General features: G+C 37.9%; 2 protein-coding genes across 8 annotated transcripts in view; one reads left to right on the forward strand and one right to left on the reverse strand.

The window, feature by feature from the left end:
* Octbeta1R (Octopamine beta1 receptor) overlaps positions 1-19,646 on the forward strand; it is a 42,555-nt gene extending 22,909 nt beyond the window's left edge. Inside the window, exons 3-8 of the mRNA XM_018000314.2 lie at positions 171-368; positions 435-606; positions 3,399-3,535; positions 3,590-3,772; positions 4,599-4,752; positions 6,297-19,646. Of these exons, the coding sequence (XP_017855803.1) occupies positions 171-368; positions 435-606; positions 3,399-3,535; positions 3,590-3,772; positions 4,599-4,752; positions 6,297-6,548 (1,096 nt within the window). The 3' untranslated portion in view covers positions 6,549-19,646. The remainder of the gene's footprint in view (positions 1-170; positions 369-434; positions 607-3,398; positions 3,536-3,589; positions 3,773-4,598; positions 4,753-6,296) is intronic.
* On the reverse strand, positions 11,343-21,681 carry LOC108608767 (uncharacterized). Of its 7 annotated transcripts, none has more exons than XM_089476411.1 (6): positions 21,537-21,624; positions 19,335-19,646; positions 12,907-13,022; positions 12,084-12,845; positions 11,833-12,017; positions 11,343-11,694 (listed from the first exon to the last, which is right to left on the reverse strand). In XM_089476411.1, the coding sequence occupies exons 2-6, from the start codon at positions 19,417-19,419 to the stop codon at positions 11,625-11,627; spliced, it is 1,218 nt and encodes a 405-aa protein (XP_089332537.1). In that variant the 5' UTR covers positions 19,420-19,646; positions 21,537-21,624; the 3' UTR covers positions 11,343-11,624. The 7 variants fall into 7 exon arrangements, with proteins under 7 accessions (XP_089332537.1, XP_089332538.1, XP_089332540.1 ...); XM_089476412.1 differs by having other exon boundaries at positions 19,335-19,670; positions 21,537-21,608; XM_089476414.1 differs by having other exon boundaries at positions 21,452-21,592.
* Positions 21,682-22,181: the final 500 nt, after the last annotated feature.

Here is a 22,181-nt window from a genome sequence, read left to right on the forward strand (position 1 = left end):
CTCATAGCCACACAGACGAGCTATTAAGCCGATAAGCTGTGCATGTGTATAATACTGACATAAATGTGCATTGCGCCAGGCTGATGATTTGCAAAAGTTTTCAACAATTTGTCAACATTTCCCGCTGGCATCCGCTGCTGAAGTTAGTCATGCTCGTCTCTCATTTACAGCATCATTACCAACTATTTTGTGGTTTCACTGGCGGTGGCCGACATGCTCGTTGCGCTTTGTGCAATGACTTTCAATGCTTCCGTCGAGATATCTGGCAGATGGATGTTCGGGTCGGTAATGTGCGATATCTGGAACAGTTTCGATGTCTACTTCTCCACCGCCAGCATCATGCATCTGTGCTGCATTTCGGTGGACAGGTGAGGCGGCAATTAGTTAAATATCATTTGGCAGACATTCGCCAAATTATTCTCATCTCATTTCAGGTACTATGCCATAGTCCAGCCACTGGACTATCCACTCATAATGACGCATCGTCGGGTCTTTATCATGCTCCTAATGGTCTGGCTATCACCGGCGCTGCTCTCGTTCCTACCCATCTGCTCGGGCTGGTACACCACGAACGAGAACTGGAAATATCTCAAGTCCAATCCCCATGTAAGCTGACAATATATTTTCTTAATTTTCAACTGCATCACAATTCAACATTTCAACAGTTTCTACTATCTATGTGTGCGTGTGGGCGTGTGTCTGCATGTGTGTGTGCGTGTTTGCCAGAGGCTGGCATGCCAGACATGCAGTTTGCTTGCCTCTACCACACATTGGCCACAAGGTGTGCCATAAATTCGTGCCAACAGCTGCAAGTGAAGCTGGCACATTGACTTTGGTTTAGATCCCAGACTAGAGCTGAGCACGTGCCCAAATCTCCTTAACACGAGACAACGCGCAGCAGCTTAATACTAAATAGTTAATCAGGTAGTTGGACATACATAGAGATATACACATATATACATACATATATTTTGAGTAATACCACAAGCTAAATATTGACATTTACATCACAACTTTATATAGACGGTGGCAAGATAGTGGAATTTATAATTGAAAATTATATGAATCCCCTGAAACATATGAATAGAATCTTCTCATGCTCTTGCAAGTTCATTTACCATTAACACTTCTTCTCCTTCCATCTGCATACTTATAAGAGTCCAACTTGCACTTTTGCCATATCGCATACTTCCATTACGTAAGTCTATAATTTATACTTTTTTATCTCCGCTTCATCCCAGCCATCCTCTCAACGCATGCCAATTAATTCACTCTCATACTCTTTTCTAGTGTTTTTCTATTCATCTCTTGCACAATTCTTTTAATATTTTTCTCCGTCATTGTTTTTAAGCTCTCTTCTGAATGAAACCCTTAATAATAAATGTATGTTTAGTAAAAAAAAATGACTTGGCATCTGTTGAGTTAACAGGAATATTTCAGAATTTATTCTATCACAAGAAAACGACTTAATCCATTAGTATATTCATTTATTCCATTTAGATCCTATCGATGAATTCGCAGAAAGTGAGAGCAAAAGACAATGTATATGTATAATCAATCTAGGTAGCTTTTAGATCTTTCGACTCAAGTGCATTTGCACCAATCAAACGATTGTTAGTTTCTCCTTTCTAGCACTAAATCTCTTAAAATGCGAATCTCTTGAGTCAATTTCTTGCAATGCTAGACGCAGCATTGGCTGTTGAGCTCCCCAGTCGCAGTAGTAGATATATGAGAGTATAGCATATTTATGATTTATTTTATTTATTTATTACACTTAATTTTAAATTAAAAGTAAGTTAAGATAAAAGACTCACAGTAGCTAGTAGCTCCAGTAGGGGCCTTCCTTCGCCAATACGGCGTATGTTATTACAATACAAAATGGAATATAGCCCCACGTAGGAGTAATCAAGGGTCTCATGAAAGTGCTCTAGCAATCTCGTAGCAATGTTCAAAACTTGTGAATCCAATTCAACTATAATCTTACCATATTCTTTTACCACTTTATCAATGACAGTTCAGGAATTCAGCTACTATTTTAGCATATCTATTTCATTTGAAAGCACTTCTAATCCTTGTCTGCCAGAGTATTTAGTTATAAATGAGCTGAACCTGGACCTGGTTCAGTCGAGCGTAACTCTATTTGCCTCACAAATGTTTCACATTCAACTCAAATAACATTTACACGCCAGACACGGCACGACACGGCGTCCAGCTCTGTTAGCTTAGACTAGGAGACTAGGAGTCGCTGCAAGGAAAATTGATTTATGGGGGGTGGGGGGCAAAGGCATCTGTGGTGTTTTTACGCCTTTTTAGGTGCTCAGTTGGCATATTTATTACCGGGTCTGCTTTATTGGCCATTTTGCGACATGAGCACGTCCTGGACCAGCTAACATATTTGTTAAGTTTTCAAGCAGCGCCATGAACGTGAAATGAACGTGGCTCAATACCTGGCGCTGCTCCTGCTGCCCCTTCTGCTGCTGCTGCTGCTGCAGCGGCGTCTGCCTAACAACTGTTGCCAGCTGCTGATGTTGTTGCTGTGCGTTGTTATTGCGCAATACAAATGCTAATGTATAAATAAATGTAATTATATTTGCGTTTGCGGTGCCTGGTCCTGCTGTCTTGGGCTTGTGCTTGAGCTTGGGTATGAGCCAGTGCCAATGCCAGTGCCAGCGCCTTTCCTCTGCCTTGCCTCTGCCTTTCCTTCTGTCACTGCCTCTGCCTCTGCCTCTGCCTCTGCCAGGGATTGTGCCGCCTGTGCATAATTTTCGACTTCACACAAAGCGTCGACTCATTGAAAGCCCTTTGCATACATTAGGCATTCAAGTTGAGCTTTAATTAGTTTAACTTAATGTGGTTGTCATTGTGCTTGTTGATGTTGCTGTTGTTGTGGGTGGTTGTTGTTGCTGATTTTGTTGTTGTTGTTGTTTTTCATAACTGACGGCGACAGCACCGCGTCAACTCTCACATAAATCTGATTAGATGGCCTTGAGACAACGTTAAGTGCCTGGGGGCGTGGCAGCCTGTCATATCATAGCTTTAATGCATGCCATAATTGCTTCGCTTTTTATTGCTCTCGCTTCAGTACAATAATCGTATTACGCATACGCAACGTTGCCACAAATTTTACCATTGTCTGTGCCATTCCAGTTGCACTCGCAGTTGCAGTTGCATTTACAGTTAATTGACTGCACTTTGCATATTATCACATATCACATACATTCTAGTGCTTATGGCTGACGGCTGCTGGCTGTTGGCAGCCCCATCAATTTGCCGCCGTTGTTTTATTTTATGAGCTTAACCATGTATTTAATGTGATTTATTTGATGAAATTACACCGTTTGAATTTCAATTGCCGCACTCAATAACAATGGGCGTACCGTAATCTAATTGAATTGCAGATATGTGAGTTCAAAGTGAACAAGGCCTACGCCATTGTGAGCTCGTCGATGAGCTTTTGGATACCGGGAATCGTCATGCTGTCCATGTACTATCGCATTTACCAGGAGGCCGACCGGCAGGAGCGTCTGGTGTACAGGTAAACCAATTAATTTGTTTGCCGCAATTCACGCTAATTACATGCTCCACGCAGATCCAAAGTAGCCGCCCTGCTGCTGGAGAAGCACCTGCAGATTAGCCAAATACCCAAGCCGCGGCCCAGCATACAGGTGGAGCAGTCAACCATAACGACAATGAGACGCGAGCGGAAGGCAGCCCGCACACTGGGCATCATAATGAGCGCCTTTCTGCTCTGCTGGCTGCCCTTCTTCTTATGGTGCGTACCGGATGTCAGCAGCTTGCGAAGATTTCCCAAATACAAATACATACATATATACATAAAGAAACAAGCAATTTAAATATCGAGCCTCATGCGAAGTCCTCTACAGCTCTTTCTAATCAGCAATTACACCTGCAACTCACATTTTTAATTTATGTGCTCATTGCCTCAGGTTATGCGACTCTAAAACTGTGTTGCTTTTTCTGTTTCGCCTAAACTTATGCAACGTTTTTTTTTCTCGCTTTCTTCTTAGCCAAGTCAAGAAAAGTAGCAAAGCAAAAGTTGCCAAGAAAAGTTGCTCGGTTCGGCTTTATGAGTTCGCAATTATAAGCTAACTGGCCATTGGCAGGGCAAGGTTACTTAATAACTTGAAAGATAAAAGAAAGGAACTAAGAATACACTATGCATATTAAAGGCCCTCTGAGTGTCTTTCTGTGTAAGTGGAAAGCCGTTGTTTGATCCGGGCTGCTGCCTCTGCGAACAGAATATAAATTATTTCTGTTTAATATAGAATAATACAGTATGAAATAATAACTTTCACGAATAATTATATAAATAATAATTATATTGAAAGTCGCTGCAGATGGCAACGAAATTTTACTAGGAATTCGTCTAATAGATGTGCTATCAAAGGTCAAAGGGCACATATTGCTGCCGTTTTAATTTACGTCTGCCAAGTTTTCTTTTTATATAAACTTTTACTTTCCAACTTTATTATTTTGTTTCTCGAAACTTATTTTGCTTTAAGGGCAGTGAGCGGAAAGTCTTAAATTTTCTTATTAGATTTATAATTATATCTACAATATATTTATTCCCCTTTCAGGTACATCACATTCACTCTCTGCGACAGCTGCAAAACACCGCGAATCGTGGTCGGCATATTGTTCTGGATTGGCTATTTCAACTCGGCGCTGAATCCAATAATTTATGCATATTTCAATCGCGATTTCAGGGCCGCTTTCAAAAAGACGCTCAAGGTAAGCTCACTGGGGTGGGGGCAATTGGTCCTATTTATATATTGATTGGTCGGGAGCTCTGTGTTAGTTGGCCATAGTCAAGTAAGACCTCTTATCAATACATATTGCTTTTAAATCAACCTTCGAACGAAATACCCAAATGCCGCTCGCCGTTCGTCTTTCGCCCCTCGCCCAAACTTAGTGAAAATCAGCTACGGCAGCAATGGGAAGCACAAGTGCAACGGCAGCAGCAACAGCAACAACAATAAACACAGCTGCAACTGCAACTGCAACTATACAGCGCCAGCATTCAGAGAGACTTAAGCCAGACTGCGCATACTTTGGTAGCTATATGAGTTTACTTTGAGCTGCATTGGCAACTAGTGCCACTTAGCTGTAGCTTGAGCAACTAAAACTAATACGTAGCATACATATTAGCTGACTGAGTCGACAGCCAACTTTAAACTGTCAACTGCAACTGCAACTGCAATTGCAACAGCTATTGCTTGTCATGTCCTTGCCACATTTTTTCATTGCTGCGAAATTAGATAATGCCTGATGAAGATTTCTATGCACGACCTGCTTGCCTGAGCTATCTATGTATGCCCCTCTGCTCTCTCAACTGTCTTCTATCTCTCTTAAAGCAATTCCATATATATATATACATATATCTCTATCAGTTTCTCGGACGTATCTAATGTACATACTTACATATAATGTAAATTGGTTTTCTATCTCTCTATCTTTAATCTCATCTATTCATCTTTTCCATGCACAGCTGGCTTTTGCCCTTCTAAAACGTTGCCTAACGCTCAACAAATGCTAAGAATGCCAAAATAAAAAATAAAATATTAAAACAAAAACATGCAAACAAAAATGTAATATTCAAATTGAAAAGCTTTTGGCTGATATAAGTATATCATACATAATATGTACATATCCAAATGTGAGTGTGTATGTATCATACTCTTTCACACACACACACACATTGCCCACACAGAGCACCTGTTACGAAACGGTCGCCACACAAACAACAACAAACACTTACGAATGCGCATATTTTGATGCTCCGAGTTTGTTTTGGGTAAAATGTGGGCTTTGTTTCATTCCCTTTTTTTCTGTATTTCACAGACTACTCTTTAACATCGCACACACTCGCACTCACATCCACACGGGGAGTCCTACTTGTTAAATGAATGCGCCATTTTATTTTGTATTTCACTTGGAATTTTCCCTTTTTTTTTATTTTCGTATTTTTGCATTTTTTTATTTTTTGTCGTTTGTTTTCCGCAAATAAACTTGCCAAAGACATGTGCCCAGCCGACCACAGCCACAACAGAACACGCCCCACACAGCCTCAGCCCCCAACCTCCAAGTATGTGCAACTTTGTCTCTCTGTCTATCTATTTATCTCGCTCGCTGTGTCTGTCCCCGACGTCGTTTAAATACTGCCTAACCTTTGACTACGTAGCTAGCATTCTCTCTACGCCTATTTACACTCATTTGGCTCTTGTTTATATATGTGCCCGTTGTCTTTTTCTGTTTTTCTATTTTTTCTCCTGCAGAGCTGTTGCCCCAATGCGCTCATCAATTGTCGCACCAGTTTCCGGGCAGCTGGAGGCGGCCACGGTATAGGCGGCGGCCAGAGGAGAGCCAATGGTGCCCGGAACGGATCCGCTGAGCTGCCCAACTGTATGAACTCGACGGCCTCGTCGGAGATACAGATGAACGTGATGCGTGCTCGACAGTATGCGGCTGGCACGCCCACAACGACCGGCGGGGATCCGCTGCAGCTGCATCCGCTCTACACTAATTAAAGCATTTGAGCCCTATTCGCTCTATCAGCTCTTCTTCAGCTAAGTGTGTGCGTGTGCAGATGCTCAACCCAATCCATGCCTAAAGGCAAATAGGTATTCCGTATATGTTTTACTAATCTATGCCCGAAAACTATGACCACGCTAAGCTACAGTAAAAATGGGTTCGAAACGAACACGACAATCCCACAGTAAAAATTGAGCCTTCAAAAGAAAACAAAACAAAACAAAACAAAAGAAAAATTAATGTGCAAATATATATATATATATAGATATATACATATAAACTAAAAGGAATATGAAATATAAAATATGAACACGTACAATAAAGACAACAAATTGAAATATTTACAAATTGAATTTAAAGCAAAATTGTTGGGCAATACCATTGAAAGAAGAGAATTGCAAATTCCTAGAATTGCCAGCAACGATTTCAAAAGCAACATTTGATTGGCATTTAGTGCAGTGTTTATATATAGTTTACCTACCTATTTAATATAAATATATATAAATAAATATATATATATATATATATACATACATACATAGTGTATTGAATGTTTGATATACGTATTGCTATTTGATGTCCCATAAATATTGATACATACGTGTAAAATGAATTAGATAAGCGAAGAATGTCTTCTAACAGTACATGATGTTAACTAACTGTTCCCAAGTGAAGCTTAAATATACGGAAATCGGGATAGTGCATGTACTAAATATATAGATATATACATAAGTACTACATACATATATATATATATATATGTATACAATACCATATTTGTATGAGTAACATATCCACTGGGTCTATTAGCCACTGTACTTGTAGTCTCTGACAAAAACAAATATATATATAAAGTGTGACTTAAAGTCTCATCAAAACAAAGCTGTTAAAAAATATATATACATATATATATATATATATATATATATATATATTTGAGCATGTCGCATTTTTGAGCGCATTAGTTAATTGTTGTAGAATAGTAGCGCTCAAATACTAAATTAGTAAACCTTTAGCAGTTAAGTATATAAGTACCAGACGGCAGACAACTGTCGATACTCTACTGCAGGCTATTTACATTCCGTTTAACAACTCGTTTCTTAAGCAATTTGCAAATATTAATTTAATTGCAATTTTTTTCTACAGCAAGTTTTTCTATCAATTTACGTATACACTCGTATACTTCATATCTTAAACATAAAATTATGTATATACATAAAAATAATTAATTTCTTATAGTTGTACTAATATTCTTTTTTATATATGTAATCAAAAAATTTATAAATTCATTTTATAATTTTTTTTTTAAATTATTTTATTATTAATTTTATATTTTTTTAATGATTATTTTAAATAATAAAATATTTTTGTAGGCATATACAATTTATAAAAGAAATTAGAAAACATTAAAATTTCTATCATTTTATTTTTGCTCACCTGCTAAAATATATTATTTTTTTATTTTATACAGAAAATAGGTATTTTAAATATTTTATATTATTTTTTGGATTTAATTTTATTGTTTGTATTATTTTGGGTTTTAGTAATCTATTTATATTTTATTTTGTATTTTTCACTTCTATATCGAAAAATATTTGCAATGCCCAGACAATCTTATCTATATATATTTTAGATTATCAACAAAAATTTAAGAAGGTGGTGAACTTCATTTCATTTCTCTTGCGGCTCTCCTTCTCGCTTGGCTTTCATTTTCAACTGGCAGTCGCGTTCGCTTAGACCAAGCAAAGCAATTATTTACACAGTTAGGCTTATCAAAAACTCGCTTTGTTTGCCTTAAATATCAGATTGCTGTTGGTGTGTTATATAGATTTAATGCATGTACATTCAAATGTATATACCCACTTATATATCGTGTATATATATATATATATATATATATATATATATATATATATATATATATATATATATATATATATATATATATCTTTGGCAAATCATTGTCATTATCTAAAGCGCCAGATTAACGGCTCAACGCAATAGACAAATGAGTCTCCCATCCACCCCTGCCGTCCTCTTCTCTGCTGTCCGCGTGCCTGTTTGAATACTTTAGTCAATATTTATTTTATTTAACTTTGACACTTTGATTAAACATAGAGCCACCCATTCGACCTGTTATTTCGTTAAAAAATTAAATCGAACGTCAACTAAATAAATGTTTGCAATAAATTCAAACTCTGACTAATTGAATGGTGTCAATTCAATTAAAAGTGCAAAAAAAAAAAACATATTGCTTTAACTATTTATCTATTACACATATTATTTTAAATTGATTTATACTCGTAAACAATGATTTGCAATTTTCAAATTACCAAACTGCAGCCAAATTTCAGCTAATTTTTTTTAATTGGCCCGTCAACTGCTATTATTAACTAACTATTGACTAAGTATTGACTAACTATTGTATTGTGTAACTATGCATATATCAACCACAGCAGATGTTTATCAATTATATAATTTCCACTTATTTCCACTTGCCTAAATCTGACATTATTTATTATTATTTATGCATATATATAAATTTTACGAAATGTTTTTATAATTTATGGCAAATGGCAGTTAAAATTTACTTACTTAAGCTTAGCAGCTCCTTTATCCTAACACAGAAGTAAAGCTATGTATTATAGTATCCGGCTGCGCTTCCAACTTATGACTTCAATTAAGTCTCTTTGTTTGCCTGCAAACAATTACTCATCTAATAAGCTCTCTTAAGTTTTTCAGCTCTTCAACTTTATGTACCCAAACACAGAAGAAAACATATGTATGCTCTCACTACTTGTGACTTATATTTATTGCCTTTGTCTGTCTGTTCAAACATTGTCTCCAAACGCTCAGCAGCTTTGTTATCTTTCCCCCTACAGCTTTACTTTTTCCTACAACAACAGTATTATTATTATTAATATTCACTTTACATGAAAAAGAAAAAGCAATCTTAGTGCCATAGCATATGCAAATATTTTATATAATATAAAAAATTATTGATTATCCCATTTCTCCAAAAACTCTTTCGTATTTCTTGAAGACCAGCTGCTGCTGCTGCTGCTGCTGCTGCTGCTGCTGCTGCTGCTGCTGACCTTAAATTTAACGCATTGGCCCCTATATTTGCTTTGGACAAAGTAGGAGGACTCTCGACGCTCAAGCGCATTGGCAAACACTTTAAATTTGAAAAGTCGATTCACGTGCTTATGATATCAGCTTTACACAGCTTTTTCACAAAGAGAGAAAGGGAGAGGGACTAAACATTAGCGAGCACTAAAACCCTTATATTAATGTCCAGTTTTAGTAGTCAGCGTTTATTACCCGATTATCATTAATTTGCTCGAGTAGAGGGTATACCTAACGCTGTACATTAATTATTCACATGCAAAAGTGCAGATGTTTGTTTCCGTCTCTCAAAATACCCAACACAGGCCCTGATAACTGTTATCCGCTGCAAAAAAAAAAGCGTTCTCTAAATGGATTTCAACAGCAAAAAACAAAACTCGTTTTGAGTGACACATAACTGAGAATTTAATGCAATACTCTGAGCAATTGCATAATCCACGACGAAGCCGATTGCGTGGAGCAAAGACGGTAAAACATGCGTGTGCTCATTCTTATTCTATTGATCGAATCAGCTGGTTAATAGCAGCAATAACAAAGACAACAACAACAATGATAGAAACAACAATAACAACTGTCACAACAATATTATTCTTATTGTTTGTTGGCATGTTAGCTGACAGTTGCGCATGTGACTTTCAGTTATAAATAAAATATTTTGTGCAAATATGAGGGCAAATAACTGAGTTATGGCAAACACACACATACACACACACAACTAACATACACTGTGAATCGATCACAGTAAAGCTAAAAAGTATGCGCGCCGTCAGTCAATTGATAAGCACTGTCATACACTTTTCCTTGCTTTCAAAAACAATTATGTTAAGCCTTATGTTAACTATATAAATATTTTTCTGTTTTTTTTTTTTTTTTTTTTTAAGTTATTAGCATTTGTATGCCCTTATCATTATCGTTGTCATTACCAGTATCAATATTATTTTAGGCTAAACTAGAATTTTGCAAAGATCACATGCTGGTTTATCACAGCTACGCGGGCAGCTGGAGTTTGATTCATGGCAAATTTTAAAGGGAATTTCCTTATCCCATTGCCCTTATATACTCTCAGTGTCAACCGCTATGGAAGCATACACAAAAAAAAATCAAGAAATAAAATACGAAGAGAGAAAACTAAGCCAAATGCAGTCGTAAATGTCCAATAGCTTACGTGCAGCATAGATTAAAAAAAAAAAAAATAAATAAATAAATAAAAAAAATTAAAAAGTAATATAATTACCAAATACGGAAAGAAATAAAAAAAAAAAAATTGTTAAATGTGTTTATTGTGCAGAATTGATGATAAACAGCCGAATATGTATATGAAGAATTTATATTAAACAAAAATGAGAACAAATGAAAAATGTTGAAATAATGAAAACTGTAAACAGAAATCTTAATCATGTAAAAAAGCAAACAAACAAACAAACAGAGAAACTTACCACATCAGGTCAAAGTCAAATACATATAGAATTTGTAAATGTTTACAGGAGCAGCAGGAGTAGGTCTCAGTTGTGTAGTAGCATCGGTCAATTTGGGAATTGCGATATGGTCGAGTTTTAGATAAACATAGGAGAAGGTATTGAAAATAAGTGTCTAGCGCCTAGCTGTAAGATAAATGTGTTAAAACGTGCGTTTCTCTCAGTGTATAATTGATGTTGATACTCGGATAATGCAAAACATTGTGTGTATGTATTGTATTTGTATATAAATATTATTTATGTATGTATATCAAATACATATGATACAAACTAAAGAAATGAAGCAATTACAATCGTATATTATATAATAATAAAATAAAAAGTTCAAAACATCAAGTGTATTATCGATGTTAAAAACTCTTTTGATATAAGTACGACGTTAGCTCTCCCCACAGGCTGATGAGAGGATGACAGAGTGGCAGGAGTAGAGATGATGATCTTGGCGACTGGCGACTACGTGACGCAACGGCATTACGAGTGATTGCCATTGGTGTAAGTTTCTTTAAACTTTTTCTGTATTAGCTGATACGCGTTGTACACACTTTATATATATTGATAGATTTACGGCCGGCGCAGTGTGATAACAGCAAATGAATCCAAACAAAGCGGGCCCATAAAAGAAATCAAAGTTTAGTTAAATTTCACAAGCAACGAGATTACGAGTGTGATCAAAGCTTACCGCTCTTTCGCCGCCTTGAAGGACTTCTTGCGCTGTTTGAGACACGTCGCGTTCTGCTCGGTATCGGTTTGAGGCAGATCGTTGGGAGATATCATTGTAATATTGTCTGGATGGCAGAAGAATGCAATCGAGTGCCGCCCACGGGAGCGTATGTGCTCCTGCTCGGGTATGACGACGCGGTGTTGCTGCAATTGGAATCAAAAGAGTTCATTTAATTGAGCTGGCATATTCGTGCAGAGCTGTTGGCTTACCAGTGCGGGATATCGTTCCCTTGTCCATATGGACAAGATCTCGCCACAGTTGACTAATATGGCACCCGGCAAGTGACCCACACGAGTCCACTTTTCGCTGCCCGGCAGCTTCACCTCCAGGCCGCCCTCAGAGTCCTGCGCCAGCAGCGTGAAGGTGCCGTAGTCGACGTGTGCGCCACAGCGGATCACCTCGCCGTTGGGCAGCTTGTGCTCGGCAATCTCGCCATCTTTGCCATTGGTTTGCACGTTGTCCGCTTCGTCCTCCAGGGGATTGCGCTCGGGCCGGAAGTCTGGCTGATCTGATAAGCAACGCTGGTAGCTGTACTGGCAACGGCCCTTGATGACCTCGTTCTGGCCATGGCCAGGCTCGTCGTCCACTATGGGCGGATAATAGAGCATGCGCAGAGTGGTCATGTTGTCGTGATCGCCGGACATCATGCGTGAATGCTTTTCGAGGAAGAATGTGGGCGGAATGTCCAGCGAGACGGCCAGCGCCTGCAGTATAAAGCTGGCCAGGGCCTTAAAGTCATTGGCCAGTGCGCTTATATGATCCGTAAAACCGGGCAATGGCTCCTCCGGCAGATTCTGGACATTCAGCGTGCAAATGTTGAATGCATGTCGCAGTTCCGGTGTTTTGCCATCGAAACGCTCGTTGCCCGGACTCACATAGCCGTGATTGTCGCCATCGCTGCGTATGTAGAGCTGCTTGACATCCGCTTCCAGGTCGACAAAGTCATCCAAATGGTCCCAAGCCGTTTTCAGCTAAAGAGAGTCAGACAGAGTCAGATTAAGCATGACTGAAGCAACTAAGAATTGTAGCCACCTTTTCGTCGGAGATGCCATGGTTGACCAGCAGAGCCATGCCCTTCTCGGACAAGGCCTTCTGCAGCTGATGGCCCACGCGATTCACCACCGATTTGACGGGCACCTCCTCGGTACCTGTAATTGTGCAAATCCCATTAGAATCATGAGTTCAAAGCGTGTACGAATTGGGGGCGAAATTGCACTTCCCTGAACAAACTCGTTGGCTTTATTTTTAGATGATTAGCGTGAATAATTTCGTAGAATTTTTAAAACTAATAACAATAACAGCTAAAGCTTCGGCCAGCTGCTGACAATAACCATAAATAAAATTCTCGCACATCGCCAACGGTTTTATGATCCCCCATTAAAGAACAAAAAAACTCAAACGTATTAGGACTATATGACGAGCCCCAATAAATACATTTACCAAGTGCCACACGCCCAGTAACGAGCAATCCACGTGCCAGCACAATAATCGCTAATTCGAATTTGTAATTAAGTCTTACTGCGCGATAAACAGAACGAACGAAAGGCTGACGGCTGGCATAATGGAATCAATATAATATAAATGCGATTCAAGCAATCGAACGAATAGTTGAGTTCATGCATCACACTCAATGCGGGCAAATGCAATACGAGCAAATGCAATAAAGGTAAATGCAATCAATTTCAATGCCGCTGCAGCGACAGCGACTTGGTTTTTCCAGGCGGAAAATCATGGAGAAAAATAAAACTGCCTTTCATAACAACCGGATATCTGCGGCACGTCGAATCAGCAATACCCTTTAATATTTTAGAAATACTCGATTATGTATTACATTATATGAACATTTCTATAGGAGAGGAAAGTTAGAATATTTGAGATGACTGTCAAGCCTTTAAAGAATCTAGAATCTGTATAGGATTGCCTTAATTTATGAATGATGGATGACATGACATGAGCTCTCTCCACTTATAGTACATATAGAGAGAGTATAGAGTATATATATTTTCAGCTAGCTCGCTCATAATACGTAACAAAAAAGTTTTCTCCGACAAAAAGGTATAAAAATGAGCAAACTCGAGAGCGGAAATCAAGTGGAGGGGATTCTTTATAAAGAGAATAAACTCAAGAGCTTCAGGCAGTCGAGCAAACACTGTTCAGCAGCTTAGAGTCCAAAGTTAATGCTAAATCTTATCTCATTATACAACAAAAGAAACAACAGCAATCAGATATGAGGAGATATTTTGAATTTTAAAATTTCTATGTACATATATATAGTCAGATAGTGAAATTGAGATAGGGAGTGGGAGAGAGAGAGAGATAGGGAGAGAGTAATACAGCAATATGCTAATTGCTCATTCAGCGCCATGAATGAATATTAACAATTGAGAATATATTTCCACACGTTCACGTTGGCGCACACGGCGTATGAGCAATCTATAAATAAATAATTGTCAATTTCAGTTGAACGCACAGCGCCGCCGCCGCCCGCCCACTCGACAACCCGAACAGCCCAATCAGCCCATCCAGCCCAACCACCTCGACCAGCTCGACCACCCAGCTGGCCTAAGCCCCTAACGTAAGCCCCACAGCACCCTAATCAACACCATGACGCACTGTTTTTCAGCTGATAAGCAGCAGGAGAATTCACGGTTAATAGTAATTACGTTGTATGCCAGAGTTATCAGTGCGTGTCGTGCCTCACTTTGGCAGAAAACAGATTTCTGTCACCAGGCGACAAATACGTACAGTAGTACATTTTAGTACATTCCATGGAACTTTTATTCAGTTCGACTTACATTCATGTACTACATGATGATGAGATAGCTATGCGAGAGGTCGTCAGGCAGGCAGCGTGTTGAATGGAATCAATTGAAGCGTAACGACGCCTTTCGATTTCATTTGATTAGATGTACAGAAGTGTATATACACACATACATATATGTGTATATAAGTACATATACAGACCAGGCAGCGACACAGTCATTGGGGCCGACATTTGTTGTTTGCATGCACTTCAATTAGGCGCCAACTGTATTGTAGGCGCTTTTCAATTTGCGGCTGTTGGCTGTTTGCAATTTTACAATTTCGTACAGCTCACATGCTAGTAGCTAACTTGCTGCTAATTTATCTATATTGAGGCTAATTAATTGAGTCAGCAGTCGGTAGTCGACAGACAACACTGAGCTTTTGGCAGGAGGCCGCTTGAAGATCATCGCATTGCCACATGAGGCAATAGGATTTTTGATTTAGCTGGCTTTGAATTTCTATTTCTAAACACTTGATTGGCATTAGAGTTCGATCGGTTGCCAAATTGTTTGTGTTTACAAATTGCTATATGCCATAAGCATTTTCGATATTTATGGTCTTTCAATTCGCTTCGATCTATAAACAAATGTCGATGCGTTTCGCTTTGTTTTCCACACTCAGATTATTTTGTTTGTTATTTGCGGAATTTCTATTGGCAACGCGCCGGCTGTTTTTAACAGATACCCATTGCAGGCCGCTTTAGTAAAGGGTATATACATCTATTTATATATATATATAATTATATGTTTGTATACTTAATGACTCTGGCATGAGATATTTCTCTGCAGAGTTTACCTGAATAGATTCATTTGATTTTATGTGTGCCACTTTACTGGGTATCTGGCATTTGGTCAATTGAAAAGCTAAAAATTGATTAGCTTCGTGTCTATTTTCAATACACGCATTTAATTAAAAATATATGCTTGTATACAGCGCAATTTTATATGTATACCCTCAAATGTCTGCACACAGCTAAATAGAATCGATTCAGTCGAGGGGGAAAACCACATACACACAACTCTGACGATACTTATAAAATATTTAAATGGACACAAAAGTTTGAATTAGTCGAAATAATGATGGCCAAATAGCCGAGAGTGGGTAAAAAAAATGATATGAAATATTATGCCTTGATTCACTGAAAAATGAACTAAATCAAATGTATAATGGCAAAAAAAAAGGAATCGCTAGATCAATTATTTATTTAATTAATTAATGCAAAAAACAAATCTCTACCAAATGGATTTCGAGCATTATTTTTTAATATTTCCTACAGCGCTTTGGTGCTCAGAGCCAATATCGATACTTCGTATAAATATTTAAAGTGTTTGCTTAAAAACGCTGAACACAGCGAGCATAAAGAATATTCTGCGTAGAAAATTTGAAAAAGAAATACATAAAATTTATTTCAATTTAAAAACGAAAAACAGATTCTATTTTCAAACATTTCAAAATTATAAAATCGAATTTTTGACGTATTTGATTGTTAGATAAGACACAGACAGATATGCCAAGCCTTTCAAAGTCTTGTCCAGCATTGATATAACATTTTGGCATCTGTTAGGCAACATATGGTTATTGCATTCCAGGCAATTTTTTATCTTTCAGAGAAGCCAAATGTCTAAATACGAAAGTTGTTAAAATTTTTTTGCACGTTGGCGATTTTTTTTTTTTTTTTTTTTTAAGGACAAACCATTTTGTCATTATTTTTTATAGGCGTTTGCAACATTTTATCTATCGTTGCTGATAACATTCTGCTGCTGTCATATGATAAATACCCCATTAAAAATATTTATTTGAATTGCTCAGCAAGTACATCCGAACTAGACCTTTCTATGAATAGGCATATCTATAAGGGGCTTTCAAAAAGTTCACTTTCAAAAATTTAGATCAGTTCTGAAAGTCTTTTTATATTAACTAAATCATTTGCTCATATCGTGCAGCACATTAACCTTCTTCGCTTATGCGAAAGTTCTGCCAACAGCTGTTTAACAATTGGCCGAAGTGAAATAAATTTCATTCAACAGCTGCCCAATGGCTACAGAGATAAAGTTGCTTAGTTAATCAAGAATACAGGTTAAAGCTAGATTTATTTGGATTTGAAGCGCGGCGTTAATAAAACGACCAGTTTGTTGTTCATATTATCGTTGTTGTTGCTGTTGTTGTTGTTGCTATGGTTGTTACTTGTGATGTGTTTGCCTGGTACTCAGCTGTTGTGACGATGCCGCATGTTTCAATTAAGTTGACAATGGACAGTGTGGACGCGGGCTTGGTGACGCAGCTGGGGATTCACTTGCCAAATGCGTCACTTTTCCGCTGACGTCGTTTGAAACGAGCAGCGGGCTTGTTTGTCAGTTTGTTACGCAGCTTGTCTTGAGCACTGTGTAAATATATAGCAGTCTAAACAACAATTCGAACAATGCTGTCAAACCACTGCACCGACCGAACGACCGCACGACCGTCCGACCGAACGAATGCCCTCCCAGCCCCTACCCACTGGCAGTAAGTAAATGCAGTGAAAATCGCATTCAGATATACTATATAAATATGTCAACACAAAATAATCAATTCAACGACTGCCAAGTCGAAAGCTAAATACGCTCGCTAGCAATCTGATAAGAAGATAAGTTTGAACGAAGACTTTAATCGACACATTTTGAGCATTCTAAATGTGCTGGGTGAATCATAAAGCTGTAATCTTCCGACAGCCAATAATTAATTTTAAAAATAGCAAAACTTTCCATGAGAAACTTTTCATTTATTGATTTTTCCATATAAACATAGCACGAATTATTTATTTATTTACATCTCCATGAACAAATATACATATAAGTAAAATACTTAATGCAAGCTGATTGAGATTTAAGAGTAAACAAAAATAATTTTGAAAACAATAATTGGGATTGTTTAGGTATGGAAATATTTGAAGTTGATATGCAAGTTGATTGCATGATATATAAGCTCAGCTCCCCTAAATCAATATACGTTTTAGTGGATTACAAATATTTTCCATACGCGTTACACAGTGCACGACAAAAGTTAGGTACCCTTAACAAGTGCTTAATAAATATAAATATAAATGCAAATAAAAAAACCAAAGAAATCAAGTTTCCCAAATCAAATCGTAATAAAACTTGAATGTAAATATTGTGATGCAGCTTGTTTTAGTTTCCGCACAGTTCGAACGAAGTTAAATTTGATTGCATTGGCATTGACTAAACTATGGGGACTACTTGATATGTCTTATGCATAGTTCAAAAACCTCTCAAGCTCGAAAGCAATTTAAGTTCCGTTGACACAACTGCGCTGCGACTGACTATTTACTCGCTTTTTTTTTTGGGGTCAATGGCTGAAATGTTTGGAAACAACGACGTCGCGAGAAGGTCAAGTGCTAAGCCCAAGGTCAACTGGGCATCGCTTGGGCATGGCGCGGATGGGAGCTGCGTGTATAGCTCCCCCAAGCACATAAGCTGTCAATTTGTCTAGCAAAGAATGCGTTGGACGTGGCAGCACCCAATGTGCTAAATACATGCTCAAATCGAACAGATAACTTATGTGTTAACAATACCAATTGGCGTGCTATCCACCTGTAATAAGTGACACCCAGATATAAAGCATATTTATGTATATAATTTTTCTTATTGGGACTCGAAATATGCGTCAGTTTCTTCCATCAATTAGGCGTCAAATCATTTTATATCACTATCTGTCAAATAACACTTGAGATGTCAGCTTGAAATTCTTCAATTAATCTTTGATTAATTTGATTTTTATACTCTGGAAATGGAAATAACAGGCAGAAGGAGGCGTGATAGACCCTATAAAGTATATATATTCTGGCATCTGACATCGATTCACTCCGTCCGTTATCTCCACATATAATACTGATACATGATATATATTTGAGCAATAGCAATATGTATTTATAACCTCTTTGGTAATTACAAAATATCAACACAAAAAAAGATAAAAAAAAAAATTTCCTGGCATTAAATTTATACACAAATTATAGTAGTTGTATAGCCGTTGGATGATATAGTATATCATATACGTGCTACATATTTATGATAATATTCCTAGATAATATGTTATTTGTTGTCCACATTAATCACCGACTATCAAAATTCACCAGCCATGACATAAAAATAATTGTGAGCCATTAACATGCTAAAGCCGCTTTAGTGCCCCATAAAGGTTTTGTGACTTACTATTTTATCGCCTTTATCACTAAGCCTTCTGATAAACATTTGCAAACTTATGAATAAAATGTTGATTAGTCATTCCAACAAAACAAAATATTGATGTTAAATATTTTGTTTTGTTATGTTACTTTAACATTGACTTAACATGCGGCATAAATTGTTGTGAGGTTTCAGGTGGCAGTTGCTCAAGTTAATAAATAAACCTGACTGCAATCAGTAGAAGCGTTGAACAAATTTAGCAACTGCAATTACTAGATACAGAGATCATTACGAAAGAATCTCAACCGCAACAGCAGTTGCTAATTATCCAGCAATGAGCAATGAGTCAGAGGGCAAGCCATTCATTGTTGGAGCTGCTGGAGCGTGCTTAGCAACAACAAATTTCGAGGAGATGATTAGAGCGCATTGTAAATTTAAGTACATGGTTAATTGCCATGGGTGAGTCGCACTTACCGCAATGCGCCAGATCGATGATAGGCACTGCAGATCTCGAGAGCAGCGTATCCAGCTTATCGTCGCTTGTTTTTGTTTTCAACATTTTGCCTTTCTGTGTGTGTGTGTGTGTTTTATTTATTTATTTTATTAAGATGTCAAAATCTTGCAGTTCTTTGGTTTGGGATTTCCCGCTGAATAGCTCTAGGCGCAGTTTGTGGTTCACTTTATCACTAATTTTGCTCGATTCTTTTCGATCAACTTTTATTGTGTCTTGCTCTCGCTTTGATTATTATGGTCTATGTCTTTGACTACCGAGCAACTGTAGTTTTACTATAATAATTTTAATGGTTATTACTATAATTATTAATATTTTTATTATTGTTGTTGGTCTTGTTGTTGTTTTGTATACGCCTCGCGTGGCTGTTGGCCAGCCTCACGTCAAGAGTTGGCAATATTTATGATATAGATAAATTTATATATACATATAAATATATATTTTCAAGAGGCTGATATCAAAACGAAAATAAATCCAAGCCAATCGTAACGTATGGCTATCAAATCCAATTGGAAATGAGCGAGGGGCGGGGGCGGGAGCGGTAATGGGAACGCGTATCGTACGCCTCGTGAAAAATCGCGCGTGTTTGCTGTGAACGACGCCAAAACGAATATCAACGTTGCGCTCACGACGCGTTTCTCTGCTCAACTGATCAGGTATAAAACCGAGTTGGCGTTTTCTTGAACATTCCCCCAAGTTGCTGCGTCGCAGTCGCTCTGTCTCTGCCTCTGTCTCTGTCTCTGGCTGTGCTTATCGCACCTTTTGCTTTGCTGCTGAGAGAGAACCTTTTGATGAGAAATATGTGTGTGTGTGTTGTACTCTTGCATGTGCGCCGTAAGTAGATAAAATTTAATCAAATCAAAATTGTGATAAGTAAATTAGCACCTGCCATTTGTGCAATGCGGACGGCGGAAAACAGACGGCAGACAGTGCGGCGGGCGAGGTGTGCATTGGCTAAGCACGATATTTGCACTGAGATTCGCATTGCCGAAACCACAAGCAGCAGCGAGTGGCCTCAGAGTCTCATGTCGCATCAACAGGTAGCTGACAACTAGCTTGCGAATCGCGCTACTCAGGTACGCGCACACACACATTTGAATGCTCAAGCACACACACACACATACACAATGGGCGTGTGTGTGTGAGAATGAGTTTCTTTGTGTATTTCTTTTTGTGATATTTATTCGTATGGCAATACAGATACTATTGTCAAGGTGTGTGTGTGTGTGCGTGCTCATGTGTGTGGTTCGCTAACACTGATGCAAATGTATCTGACAGATCTCGTTTAACGGCACTCGCACACTTGGACTCAGGTGCTGCTGCTGCTGCTGCTGCCCCTTGGCGGCGACCAGCTGAGCTCAAAACACCAAGCGTCGTGCCTTTTGGCTCTGATTTTGTTTGTGCTTTTGCTTTTGCTTGTGTTTTTGTTTTCGTTTGTGTAGCGTCCATATGTGTGGCTCAGCTTGGTCTGGCTGTTGCCAGGCGGCATCACAGGAAACGCCAGATGAGCAGATGAAACGGCTATGCAAAGTCTGCAACGGTTGCATCTAGAGGGTTGGCAGCAGAGACAGAGGGAAAACTCCTCTGATGTGTGTGAGTGTGTAAGTCTCGCTATATGTATGTGTGCATTTGTGCATGAGTAAGCGTTTCTTTATCATTCGTGTTATATGAATACACAAAATTTATACAAATATATATTTAAAAAAAATCTATTTATAAACAAAACTCATACACTCATTCATATACGAATGGGCTGATTTGTTTGGGAGTTGTTTATTTATTTTTTTTTTTTTCAACAAAAACGCTTTCTTTTTCGCACAGATTTCATTTAACTGGTTCCAACGTCACCAAAACAATACAAAGCAATTCGATAGCAATGTTTTTGTTTTGTTTTTATTTCAGGTCTGAGCATGTGTGTGTCTCTGTGTGTGTGTGTGTGTGTGTTTCTTTTTTAATGTGTTTTACTTTTCACACACTTTCCAACATTTTGTAACACACACGCGAACGCGAATTTAACCTAAATACAGTACAATAAAATGCGCACGCCAAAAGTTGAGCCAAACGAAAACCTATATACTACCTGGCAACAGCAGCCAGACCAGCAACAACAACAGCAACCGCAAGAGTAATAGCAACAACAACAACAACAACGTTGTGTCACTTACAACAAACAAAACGCAAACGACAACGCGCCAACGAGCGGAAGGGACGCGTCTGTACTTCACCACATTTTCGCCAACACTGCGAGGCGAGTTTTAGTTTGAAATACAATTTGCCTGCAACTTCAACATACATACAGATAGATACGTACAATTGTAAATACATATATATACATATTTACCATGTATCATACATACATATATTCAGATAAATAATTTTGCTGGCATACTTTTAGTCTGTCAATGAAATGGGCTCTATGGCTATGAAACGGAATAGAAATATATATAGATCGAAATATAATTAATCAATTAATCAGTATAATTAATTTAAAAAATGCTCAAAATTTATATTTAAAAAATATCTTACGATAATGGATGCTATAAAAATGAAATTCATTCCTTTTTGTTATAAAATACTTTTCTCCAAATGTCTGCTGTATTATTCCACCATAAAAACAAAAACATTTAAAGTTTAACGCGTGTTGTTTTGTGCATTAAAAATAAACTCTTTTCTCAGAAAATTAAATTTAAATACTTATACAAAAATCCCATCATAAAACTCGAAGCAGTTTTTTAAACTGGCTCAGCTACACACGCACACGCCATCTAGCGAGAATATTCAATACTAGCTGCACATCCTTGAATATCGTG

The sequence above is a fragment of the Drosophila arizonae genome, chromosome 2, assembly GCF_054131065.1.
Source record: "Drosophila arizonae isolate 15081-1271.41 chromosome 2, UAZ_ARI_1.0, whole genome shotgun sequence".
NCBI lineage: Eukaryota > Metazoa > Arthropoda > Insecta > Diptera > Drosophilidae > Drosophila > Drosophila arizonae.

What these genes read in the sequence shown, in the direction of transcription:
- LOC108608767 (XM_089476410.1), bottom strand. Translation starts at nt 21,666, where the DNA reads ATGTATGTTGAAGTTGCAGGCAAATTGTATTTCAAACTAAAACTCGCC. An exon ending in GGGAACGATATCCCGCACTG is followed by an intron (nt 12,018 to 12,083) that starts GTAAGCCAACAG and finishes TTCCAATTGCAG; the next exon opens with CAACACCGCGTCGTCATACC. An exon ending in TTCAAGGCGGCGAAAGAGCG is followed by an intron (nt 11,695 to 11,832) that starts GTAAGCTTTGAT and finishes ATATATATAAAG; the next exon opens with TGTGTACAACGCGTATCAGC.